Below are 12,723 nucleotides of genomic sequence, written 5' to 3'. Positions count from 1 at the left end.
CAGCTGTTTGGAATTGCGGAACCCGAGGCAGAGAAGATGCAGGGGTTTGTCTGCAGAAACATTGGTTAGGAGGCGATGAGTCCTGCCTTGAAGTTGGGAAGCTCTGGATTTATTTTCTGAGTGTGTTCCCTGAGCAGAGACCACTGGCCCCAGAGAGAAGGCCACTGAGACCAGATGGTACAAAGGCTGCCCTGGGGTTGAAGGCGGTAATTTGCATTCAGGCCCTGACTGCTCTTTGGGAGGAGTGAACACCACTGGCAAAAAGCCTAAGAAAGAAAAATCCTTGGAGGCTGGAAAGAGAGCTGCTCTTAGTGGACTGGGGACTAGAGGTTGGCCAAGATGGTTCCAGAGCCAGGGATCCCAGGATATGATGCCTCTTCCAGAAAGCTCCTGCTGGGCAAGAGTGAGAGTGAAGACTGAGTGACCCAAGGAGGGACTGGAGTAGGGGTGGGGTTGGGCTAGCGGCTTGTTGGCAGGGGTAGGCAGTGTCCTTTCCATCCAGCAGATCAAGCTAAAGCCCATCTCAGGCTAGCTCAAGCCCTTTGCTATACTCTCTGGGCTGCCCACCCTGACTGCTTCCTACAAAATAGAGTCTAGCCACTCACTGTCTCATGTGTATGTTTGAACCTGATGTTCACTACAACCTTACAAGGTTGGTACCACTGCTGTCCTTATTCACAGATGATGAAGCCACGTCTCAGCCACGAGACCGGTGAGTAGCAATACCTCAGGGCTTTTGGCCTGGAGGGCCCAGGCTGAACTAGGAAACCATCTTGCTCTCCAGCCTCCCCTGTTGTGCTTCCTTACGGCCCCTGGACTTCTTTTTTGAGGCATTTTGTAGGCTTTTAATTTTTTAATGACTTATTTGAAATTATTTATCTTCACTGATGGAAAGTAAGCTGCAAGAAGGTAGGGGTCCCATTGACTTTTCTTTTCCTTTTTTCTTTTCTTTTCTTTTTTTTTCTTTTCTTTTCTTTTCTTTTCTTTTCTTTTCTTTTGTAGTTCCCACACCCAACATAGAGCTTGAACTCATGACCCTGAGATCAAGAATCACATGCTCTGCCGACCGTGCCAGCCAGACACCCCGATTTTCTATCCTTAGTTACATGCCTTGCCCTTAGGACCACGCCTGACACATAGTAAGCACTCAGTAGATACACGCTTCCCAGCTCACCGATAGAATGATGACTGCCTTTTAAAAATGACAACCTCCAGGGTTCTCCAAGCCCATCTTCCACCCTGCCTCTCAGGCTACCTGCCTCACCTCTGCGCTCCAGTCCCGTCCGTCAGTGCCATCGCCTCCTCAGCCTTAACCTGAAGCTGGACTAGTGGGCATTAAAGGCAGGGCCAAGTTTTTGTCCCAGACGATCCCTGGACTCAGGAAATGCTGATCAGGTGACTGTCTCTCTCTGGCTTAGGATGGAAAGACGCCAGGAAAGATCGAAGCATCTACCCTGATGGGTTACACCAGGGCTTCTAGAAGGGATTTTGTGGCAGGAGGGGGGGGTGCAGGAGATTGAGTGTCTCTGTGACTTGTGCAGGCAGCTTGATGGATGAGCAGTGGAAAGCCATTTTATGAAACATGCCAGGCCCGCTGCAATAGTATCCCTCCCAACAGCCCAGAATTATATTTCCCTGAAGACACACTCAATCGTGCCCTGGATTTATATGTGGGTGGCAGCCTGCCGGCTCCTGCTCGGCCCTCCCCAAGGAGGTCTATGTACCGATGCCCCAGCAGGGGAAGAAGCAGATGAGAACCAGGGAGGTTTGAACCCTCTTCCCAAGAGCCTTGGTGCTTCCTGGAAATGGACAGTCCTTTAAGAGTTCCCTGACTTGTGCGGGTCATACTTTCACCCTAAACAGCCTACCAGTTTTCAGTTTGGGTACACAGTGAAGATTTATCCCACCCCCACCCCCCCAAAAGTGGCTGAGCCTCTGATACTGGGTGCTCAGGTTCTCCTGCGCAGAGAGAATGGGTGGGCGGGTAGTTCGCGTATCTTTCCCGCGGCTGTAAACAACCGGGAGTCCCCCAGCACATTACCAAATACAGTAGAAAGGAGGCAGTGGACCCCGCACCGACCACGGCAACATCCAGCCGGGATGCAGAAGTCAGATATGAGCCTGAGCAGGGCGCGCCTGGGGCCGGCCTGTTTCTGACCCCCCACGGCCCGGTCCCCGCTTTTCTGGCTCTCCTGTGGCTCTGAGCAGCTTCTGCCAGCCTCTGCATTTTTGTATCTTTTTCTCATTGCGTGGCCCCCTTGTCTTTAAAAGGCTAAATGCTCTGTACTAAATTTGGTCACACAGAGCTCCAAGATTCCCTGGAATGTCCTCAAGTTTCAAACAGCTCTGACAGCGAGGCAGGCCCGCCCCCTGCGTGGGGATTGGTTCTCGGTTCAGGGCCCGGCAGTCGTCAAGCCTCATTGGCCGCGGGTTAGAGCAGCCCGGGTCCACCAGCCCTGGGCTGGGAGCAGGCTAACAGTTAGCGCTCGGGCACCTGTGGCACTGCGGGGCAGGGCGGAGGAGCCGCGTCCTCTATCAGCTGGGGGTCTGCGCCCAAGCCCACTCTGCTCCGTCCAGACCAGCCTGTGCCTGCCCCTCACGGCCCCCCAGGACTCCCGTAGACCCCCGGCCCCCCAAGAGCCATAGCCCACTTTGCCAAGATGTCCAAGGTAGCCAAGTACCGCCGGCAGGTGAGTGAAGACCCCGACATCGACAGCCTGCTGTCCACCCTGTCTCCCGAGGAGATGGAAGAGCTGGAGAAGGAGCTGGACGTGGTGGACCCGGACGGGAGCGTTCCCGTGGGCCTGCGGCAGAGAAACCAGACGGAGAAGCCGCCGCTGGGCACGTACAACCGGGAAGCCATGCTCAACTTCTGTGAAAAGGAGACCAAGAAACTTATTCAGAGGGAGATGTCCATGGATGTGAGTGTGCAATACGCTAGAGGGAAGGGGGGAGGGCAGGGAGGGGAGGGAGACCCGAACTCGTGACCAGGATGCTTCTGTCCTCGGAGGAAAAGGTCTTGCTGGCAAAAGATGTAACAATTCAGAACCGATTACCATCCTCTGAGCGGGCAGTGTGAACCTCTTTCCCATAATTTTTGTTCCAAAGCACAAGTTGGCTCTGTTGGGAGAACTCAACATCCCGCAGTAGCAGACAGGGCTGCTGGTGGAATGGGAGCTGGAGAATGTCCTTGAAGCGTTCATTGTCAAGTTGACTCCATCCTTGGCCCCCAGCACTTTTTTTTCCCCCTGCACATTCATTTCATCCATTGTGGGGGAGGGGGCAGAGGATAGAATGATGCTTGCAGTCTCTTGGCAGCCACCCCAGAAAAGAAAGTCAGGCCTCCTTGCAGAACTGCTCATTTTGAAGCCCTCTGGCCCTGTGGGCAACTCATGGCACATAGACCATCTGAGGAGGCTTAGCAGCAGATGGGCGTCCCAAAGCAATGGGAGTCAAGGGTCAGGGGTCTGTGAGGTGCGAAATGCATCTTCACCTGATGGCTTCGGTTTCCCTCCCAGGGAAGCTGGGGTTTGCACTTCCTAGACGAACATCTTGAGGGAGCATCCCCTCATTTTGGTCATAAGTCCTTTTATAAGTCAGCAAGTCCCCTTTGCTGGGGCATAAAGATATTTCCCAGCGGGGTTCTGCCTTGAGGGGGAGACAGAGGAGGGGCAAGGGCAAGCAGGGCCGTTCTGGAAACATCTGCTGACGTCTAGGATGGGCTTTAAGCAAAACCTGCCTTTTGTTTTCTTGGCTTGGCACGGAGGACCATGTATTCATATGTGAGTTTTCTTGGGGCGAACTAGACTAGCCTCCACCTGAGTGTGACTGTCGGAGTTCCTTGTCCGCTGTACAGAGGGGTTAGTGGGCAAGCTGTCCTCTCTCTGTGAGCCGGTTCTTACGGGCCACGTCTCTTGTCCTTCTGGATTCTTGCATGAGAAAGTTCAGTCTCAGTTCTTGTCCTTTGTTTTAATTCTATGGAAACCAAGACCCAGAGCTTCCCGTGATGTGTTCATCCTCCCAAAGGAAATGAGAAAGGCAATAGTATCCCCCAGAACTCCTGTGACGTGTCTGGCTGGGTAGGAGATTGTCCCGGACACTAGTCACAGAGCACGTTTGCGGACACAGCCCTGGCTCCTTCAGTGAAGGGATGGGGGAGGAGGGGTGAGGGAAAGTGAGGGAGGGGAACTGGACCTCTGTCTCTGTCCCTACCACCCTGGGCCCATGTTTAAGGCGTCACCAAGACGCTGGGAGTGAGGGGAGTCAGAAGGCTCAGGAATTCATTACCCTGTGGGCAAGGGGATCGCCTCTGACGCCACTCGGATAATGACGAACAAATACTAGAACGTTTACGGAAAAGATGAGAGGATATAGGGGACTCCCTGTGAGGGCCTGGTACTTCAAGACAGCTATCAGGACATGTCACGAAAGCCATGCAGCACACCCAAGGCTTTGGCATCTCTGTAAATCCCCCACTTGGACCCCCGACTTTCACTCTGGGGCCCGGCCCTCCTCTTCCCTCACTCCTAGTCCCCAGACTCTGTGCCCAGTGGCTTCTGGTATGCAGAAAGATACTCCCGAGGCTAAAGTCAAATGCAGAACATTCTTTTTTTTTTTTTAATATGTTGGTTTTCAGTGTCATAGTTCTTTTTTTTTTTTTAAGATTTTATTTATTTATTTGACATAGATAGAGACAGCCAGTGAGAGAGGGAACACAAGCAGGGGGAGTGTGAGAGGAAGAAGCAGGCTTCCAGCAGAGGAGCCTGATGTGGGGCTCGATCCCAGAACACCGGGATCACGCCCTGAGCCGAAGGCAGACGCTTAACCACTGAGCCACCCAGGTGCCCCCAAATGCAGAACATTCTTAATCCCAAAGCAAAATGCTTCAGCTGTGGAGAGTGTGAGGGACTGTCGGGCTCCTGAAAACTGCATTTTCAAAAGGCTTTTTCCTCAGCCCACTGAAACCATGGCCAGCCTCACCTCCCCGGCCCCACCTCCCTCACCCCTGCCAGGTACACACTTGTTTCTGCAGACAGAGTCCGAGTCAGGGAATGGAGGGTGGGGTGTGTGTGCACGTGTGTGTGTGTGTGTGTGTGTGTGTGTGTGTGTGTGTACATCCTTGGTATGAGAAGATGGCTTCAGCGCCATTTTTCCCTTGTAGGGATAGGCCGTTCCCACTCTTCCTCATCCAGTCCAAGGGCATATGCCGGCAGAGTGGCTGGGTGGCGTTTGCATCCCAAGCCACGAGCAGAACCATCTCTGTAAGTCTGGATGAATGGCAATGAACCCTACGAAGTGACTTCTTAAGCACCAGTACCAAGCTAGTAAGTGTGGGATTAAGAACTTGGATTTGAGGGCCAGAAAAGCCTGGTTGGAGTACCAGCGTCTCTTGCTAATAGTGTAACTAGGTAACTTACACGTTACCTGCACTGTGTCCCTTCCCTCAGCCACACGGTATCCAGCCCGTAGGGTTGTTGTAAAAACGGAGAGGACAATGCGCTTAGCGCCGGGCTTGGCAAATAATAAATGCGCAATAAACGGCAGCTATGAAATTATTAATTCATTGATGTCTACCCCTGCCCAGCCCCCTCCCTTCCGTCTGAGGGCAAACTAGGCCTGTCTGCTCAACGGGGGGCCAAAGGGAACAATAAACTAGCAAAACCTGGATGCTCGGGCTGGGGGGCCTTTGACACAGACACGGAGCAGCTCCCGGTGGGGCTCCAGGCTGCTGGGCTGGCCGTAGCTCTCACTGCAAGTGGCCTTTGCTCCCTGTAAGGAACTGACTGGAAGTTAGTCAAACAGAGTAACTTGACTCTAGGAAGTGCCGCGGGACGACCATTTACTGAGGAACATCTGTCTATAGGCGAAGCCTAGTCACCTCTTCCTTTACCGAAGCCTCACACTTCTGGGGAGATAGGTATTTTTATCCCCATGACACAGAGCAGAAAATTGAGGCTCAGAGAAGTTGAGTAACTGCCCTAAGTTCACTCAGCAACAAGTACCCAGCCGGGCTTGAAGGACTATGCTTCCTCCTCTCTGCCTCACCAGGGTACAAAAAAGGGCAGTCATGCCAGCCCCTGTCCTGAAGAATTTATTGTCTAATTAGGATCACAAGGCACACATACTGAACCACCACAGAGGCGTGACCGGGCTCAGAGCTCCTATGCCTATGTCCTCGGAGCGGCGGGCCGTCACTTCATCTCCTCTGGCTGAACGCTCGTCCCTGCCCCCGGGACTGGGAACACCAACAGTAAAACCAAGTGTGGCCTCGGGATTCAAACTGTTAGAACCAAGTGTGGATGAGGGAAGTAACCTGCCTAGATATGGGATGGCATTAGGAATTTTTGTTAATTCCATTTAAGTGGGCTAATGGTATAATGGACATACTTTTTACAGGATCCTTGCCTTTTAGACGCAAATCCTGAAATATTTATGGGGAAAACTTGTAGGATTAGGGCATTTACTTTAAAATAATGTGGGCAAGGGTAGGGGGATAGATGAACTAATATAGTCCACCAGTTGGTAATTGTGGCAGCTGGGTGATGGGTCAACATGCGTGCCCGTTACACAGTTCTCTCTACTTTCGTATGCTTGACATTTTCCATAACAAAATGGTGGTTTGTTTTTTTAGACAGAAACTAAGAGTGGAAGGCAGGCCCAGTTTGGGTCTTAAGTTCTGACTTCTCCGGGGGAGGAGGAGCCCCAAGATTCTTACTCTGGCTATTGAGCTGGGTGGGTGTAGACTTGGCAAGGAGCCTCGGGCGGTGTCTCCCTCAGTGGACAGAATACTCCAGGGCTGTCCTGGATTGGTTTACCCCCTGCTTCGTGAATACTCCTCTCCCCAACCCACCCCCATGCCTCCTTCCCAGTCTCAGGCACCACTTCCTCCAGGTAGTCTTCCCTGACTGCCGGGAAGTGTAGACATTCCAGTGCCACTCTGGACCAGCCCCATCCTGTTTTCTTATCTCTCTTCCTCACCAGCTTCTGTGATTCTGGTGGACAAGCACTAACATAGGGCCCGACATGGAGGTGGCCCTCAGCCTCTGTTTGTTGAATGAATATTAGGAGGGGGAGGTGGGGCTTGGTAGAGCTGACCCCTGGCTTCCCTCCCTCCCTTTAAAGGGGCAGACCTCTCAGCCTGTATGTTCAACCCTAGTCCTTCTGGGACACCACTTCTGCCCAGGTGGAAGACAAAGGCCCGGGCAGGTGTGTGGCCAGCAGTTCAGTGAAACCCTTGTGCTTGGCTCAGGTTGCAGGAACCTGATCCCAGCAGGTCAACTCATGTGTCTCTTTCCTTCCCAAGTGGGAAAGAAAATCTCCAGCCTGGCTCCCCTGTCCTTCTCCCTGGCGTTACCAGGGGCTGGGGATTAGCACCTCCACTCAGCCAGGAGTGGGGGCAGCTGACCTGGGGGGTGGAGGAAGCTCTTTTAGGTTCTCCCTTGAGAAGCTAACCAGAAGCACCCCACCAGCCAGTCACCCAGCCTCCTGACCCACCCCTCGGGTCTCTGGCTTACACAGCCTAGCGGTTCCCCTCCCCTACCAGGCCCAGTCTGTGGCCCAGTGTCCATGGCTTCTCTACAGGGATGGGGATGCTGGGAAGGCCCGAGGCCGGCAGCACAACCCTCAGATTGCCCTTTGCAGAGAGCTGGGCCCTATCAGGAGTGCCCTGGGCAGCACGGCTCAACGATTAAGGAGATTAACCCCGACTGGTACACACCCAAAATAGCCCTGGAGGCTGGGGTGGAGAGGGCAGAAGAGGTGATGGGGGCCTGTGGACCTGGGAAGGCGACCGCAGACAGCCAGTGAGGGTTAGACAAGTTCAAAAAATCTCTCCCTGGAGTCGAAAAGGGGCCTCTGTCCAGAGTCTGAAAAAATAGTTAACCGATTCCTTAAATTAGGGGGTGGGATTCATAGGTACTTGTTTTCATTGTTGCTCTTACTCGTACTTTATATGTCTTCTTCTGTGTGTATAGACTAACTGATTCGATGGATTTTAAGCGGTGAAGCCCCAGGGCCTGCTCCCCACCCCCTCGGCACTGCCCCCGGTGCTCACCTTCTCTCAGCAGGGCCGCAGGGAGAAGAGCTTGGGTGGATGGGACGCTTGGCAAGAGGGAGGCAGGCCAGACAGGAACAAGGAGGAGACGTAAACATGCAATGGCCCCACAGCAAGCGGGAGATGCAGATAGTCAGGGGAGGGGTATGAGCCCCACCGACCAAGGACATCTGGCAGGCTGGGGGCTTTGGGGTCCCCACGCCGAGGCAGGAAGAGGTATATCTGAGCAGACACCCAGAGTGTCTCCTCTAACCTGGCTACCCTCCCTCAACCTCTCTTTCTATGCAAGAGACTCTGACCCGTGTCAGACGGTGTCAGCATACCAGAGCTGGCCCACAGCGTGCAAAGCCTGGATGGAGTGCGCTGGGAGAGCTACAGAAGACAGAGGGGTCAAGGGCGCTGGCCTTGGACATCTACAGTCTACATGCATAAAGTCTGTACACACGCACGCGCGCGCACGCACGGCCGTTACAGCCACAAAGCACAGTGACTGGGGGGCGGGGGAAGAGAAGCTGATATCCGTACGTCTGCCAAGTTGGATAAACAAGAATCCTGGACCGTAATACACAGTCCTCTCCAGATCAGGCTGTGCTTTCTTGTTTGTTAGATCTCTTTCGCCATGACCCGCAAAGAAAGCGGGGGTTTGGATTCAGATTCTCAGTTCCCCTAAAGGGCTCCCTTCGCCCCGGGGCGGTGTGGGGAACAGAAAGCCTGTGGGGGTTTGGAAGCAAACAGGACCGGGTGTGATTCTGTTTCTGCCCCCGTCCGAGCCGGTGAGCACGTTACCCGAGGAAGAACCTCAACTTTCCTGAGTACCTTCTGGACTCAGAGGCCTTATTAATGCTATGTCATTAACATACAGCGCTGGAGGTCCCAGTGCTTTACTGCCAGGTGGGAAGGTGACATCAGTCTTGAAGGGTTATCGTGAGGATGACGTTGGCTAAGGTACTGAAAGTGGCCCTTCACGATCGACTTCTCTTCCCCTAATTCCTCAGACTTTGTACTTGTGTGTGCCCAATCAACATTTGTTTTGTTAATGTTTCATGAGATTAAAAGACAATCTGTCAGCAGGAGTGAGGGAATGCTGGAAAGGGAGGGAGAGCAAGGAGGAAGAGAGGCCAGGAGCTAGCTTAAGGAAAAAGGCAGGCTTATTTACTGACTTCCTGCCTGACCCCTTTCCCTCAATTTCTTTGAGCCTAATTTATTTTATGCCCCAGGCTCAAGGGCCTGCACTGGGTGGCTGGGTTGGAAAGATGGCAGAGGCGGGTAAAGGGCGACTGGGGGGAGGGTTCTGGACTAGTGAATTTTTCTCTGCAGCTTTCAGGAGCTCAGAGAAGCCTAGGCTTCTTTGGAGGAATTTGGCTCCACCTGTCTCTGGGTCCACTGTCAAAGCGACTAGCGGGGTTGGCGGGGTGCTGCTTAGTTCAGTTAGGCCTCCTGCTCCCACACACCTCCACTCCTCACCTGCCTTCCCTCATGGAGGACCCTCAGGCTCTTCAGGCGGTCACATCCTCAGCCCTGACTTCCAGATCAGGCCATCAGGGCCCCCGACTATGGGGGTGGGGGTGGGGGGGGCGGGAACAGGTGAAACATCCCGGGGGCAGAACTTCCAGTGAAGCCCTGGGTGCAGAATGTATGAAGTTAGTACTGAGCATAGTGTCTTCAGAGCCCAGCTAGACCTGGATTCGGATCCTGCTCTGCTGGTGGCCTGAGTTTCCCCATCTTTAAAATGGAAATAACACCTCGTCATAAGAGAGTTGTGAGGTTTAAGCAAAATAGCATCTGTAAAGCAGGTAGCAGAGTGCTGGCTTGGAAACCTGCTAGTGAGGGCTAAACCCTAAACTTGAGTTTCCTCCCCTTCCTTCACTGCTCTTCCTTCCACCCGTTCCCCTTCTCAGCATCCTTTTCCTAGGCAGGATTTAGGAATTATGTTTTGTATCTACAAGGAGGGAGGAGGACCCCCATTAAATCATTAATTCTCCAACTATTTAGGAAGTTTCTATTATTAGGGTGCCTGGGTGGCTCAGTTGTTAAGCATCTGCCTTTGGCTCAGGTCATGATCTTGGGGTCCTGGGATCGAGCCTGGCATCGGGCTCCCTGCTCAGCGTGAAACCTACTTCTCCCTCTCCCACTCCCCCTGCTTGTGTTCCCTCTCTTGCTCTCTCTCTGTCAAATAAATAAATAAATAAAATCTTTAAAAAGAAAAGTTTCTATTATATTAGGTGCTTCTGAATGCTGGCACAGAGTAGTGAATAAGAGAGCCCAGGTCCCTGCTCTCATGGCTCTTCTATTCTAATGGGTGAGACAGAGAATACATGTACTTAAATGTATAGATCACATCAAACATACGCACATTGCATATAACATGTATATGTCACGCACACATAAAGGAGAAGAATGCGCTTTCAGGAGAGGGTCTATGACGATTTCCTATAAGGTGGTCAGGGAAGACACCGCCAGAGAGGGGACGTAGGTGCAGAGCCTGGAATGGACTGAAGAAGCCAGCCCATGGGAAGGTCTGGAGAAAGCTTTCCAAGCAGAGGGAACAGCAAACAGAAGGGCCTGGCTAGGGGAGCAGGTTTAGTATGTCCGAGGAAAAGCCAGGCCGGTGTACCCGGAGCAGGGTGAGCAAGGGGTGGGGTGCGCGGCTTGGAGGAGATCAGGCCCAGATGTCAGCAGGATTCACATAATGCGGGACCTGATAGGCGCAGCAGAGGGAGTTTTTTCCAAGTGAGGTGAGACGTCACTGGAGGCGTCTGAACAGGGGAGAATGTGATCTAGGTTTTTAAAAGCATCCATCACTCTGGTAGCTTTCAGATGAATAGGCGGTGGGAGGGCAAGCCTGGGGGAGAAGGGAGCCCCCTAGAAGGGTGTGCCGTAGCTCAGGCAGGAGGCCAAGGATGACTGGAGGAGAAGGGGTCAGACTGAGGAAAGAGCTCAAAGGTGGCACAGACAGGACTGGCTGACTCACCGGGAAAAAGAGAGGAGTGGGGGGCCCAGGCCCGCCTGAGCTATTGGCTAGATTTGATGCTATTTACTGATCGGAAACAACAGAAGAGGAGTGGTTTTGAGGAGATCGAGAACTCTGATCTGAACAAGTTAAGTGCACGGTGCTTGATAGACCTCGAAGAGCAAGTGTTGGGTTGACTGGGCACGTACAAGTCAGGAGCTCAGTGGGGCGGTGGGGCCGGAGATTCCATCTGGGAGCTATTAGCATGAGGATGATGCTTCAAACCATGAGCCTGGAAGAGATCACGTAGGAAGGAGGTGTGGATGAAGAGCAGAGGGCCAAGGACCATGGCCTCCATCACCCCAACATTTAGGCGTCGGAAGGGGAGAAGTGGCCAATGAAGGAGACTGAGAGAGGTGGGCAGAAGCTCAGAGAAGCTTCACAAAAGCGAGGGGACAGGGCGCTGATAGGAGGAGAGAGTCTCCGCTGTGTCCGTTCTTACTGAGAGGTCTAATAAGATGAGAACAGAGAATCGACTGTAGTAACTGGAAAGATGGAAGCCACTGAGACCTTGACAAGCTTGGGGTCACTGCAGTGAAGAGTGGACTCAAGAGAGAATGGTCAGTGAGGACAGAAGATAGGGAATACAGACAAGTGTCTTCGTTTTGTCCCCCCAGTTTTGTTCTAATGGGAAACAAAGTAGTAGGGCGGCCGCTGGAAGTAAATGTGGAATCAAAGGGGGACTTTTTTAAAAGATGAACTATGATAGTGTGTTTATATACTAAGGGGTTGGTTCAGTAGAGAGGAAACCCTCTATGGCCCTGGAAAAGGTGGGGAAACGGATGGACTGCACTGCAGTGGAGGGGTTGGCCTTGGCAGCACGTGGTCCCCTCTTCTACTGGGAGGGAAGGCAGTGGAGACCAGCAAGGATGCAGGCCGGTTGACAGATGTGCTCGGGGGAGATGAGGTTGGTCTGTTCTGTGTTGACACATGCAAAGTGCTGCTCTGGGAGGACCCCCCCTGGCGGCCGGACACAGGCTGGACTACAGCGGGGAAGAACTGACAGGCTGTGACAGTCGTCAGAGGTTAAACGTCAGGTCGCAAGAAAAATGCTCAGTGCTCCCTGGGTGGGGTAGAGAAAACATGAAAACACTTCCTGATCTGAAACCTGGCTCATGACCAGTCAACAGACAGCAGCCAGCTCCAGAGCTGCTTGAAAATCCAGTAGATTTTCACCTCCAGGGCATCCATCTTCTGTCCCCAAGGCCACCCGTGCCCAAGGAGAAGGAGGGAGCACACAGGTCCCTTCCCAGCACACAGCTGAAAGCCCTGGGTTTGCAAGGCAAGCCGGGGAGGGAGGGGGCCTGGGGCTCACTCCCGGCTTGACCGTCTCCTAGCTGCGTGGCCCCAGACAAGCACTGAACGTTTATAAGCTGTACTTTCCGTTGTAGTCTTTAATGCCTTTTCTATGTCTCATTTTGTACTTGACAGTAATGGATTTTTTCTAACACTTTGTTTTTACTGAAATATAAAACACATGCAGAAAAGTGTCCAAAACACAAGTGTAGGGTGTCATGAATTCTCACAAAGGGAATAAGGAGAACATTGCCAGCACTGTGGGACCCCCACCCCCCCTCTGCTTCCTCTGCAGCTCTCCCCCCTCCTCCCTGCCACAGGAATCCCTACCCTGACTCCAACCCCGTAGGTTAGCCTTGCCTGT

At 53.0% G+C, this 12,723-nt stretch overlaps 1 protein-coding gene across 1 annotated transcript in view; it reads left to right on the top strand.

Annotated features, from left to right (window-relative positions):
- The first annotated feature begins 2,490 nt into the window (after nucleotides 1–2,490).
- Nucleotides 2,491–12,723, top strand: part of LMOD1 (leiomodin 1) — a 38,913-nt gene continuing 28,680 nt past the window's right edge. Inside the window, exon 1 of the mRNA XM_008685189.2 lies at nucleotides 2,491–2,921. Coding sequence (XP_008683411.2) covers nucleotides 2,661–2,921 — 261 coding nt within the window. The 5' untranslated portion in view covers nucleotides 2,491–2,660. The remainder of the gene's footprint in view (nucleotides 2,922–12,723) is intronic.

This window comes from Ursus maritimus, unplaced genomic scaffold (assembly GCF_017311325.1).
Source record: "Ursus maritimus isolate PB19 unplaced genomic scaffold, ASM1731132v1 scaffold_2, whole genome shotgun sequence".
Classification (NCBI taxonomy): domain Eukaryota; kingdom Metazoa; phylum Chordata; class Mammalia; order Carnivora; family Ursidae; genus Ursus; species Ursus maritimus.
This window is presented reverse-complemented; position numbering and strand designations above follow the sequence as displayed.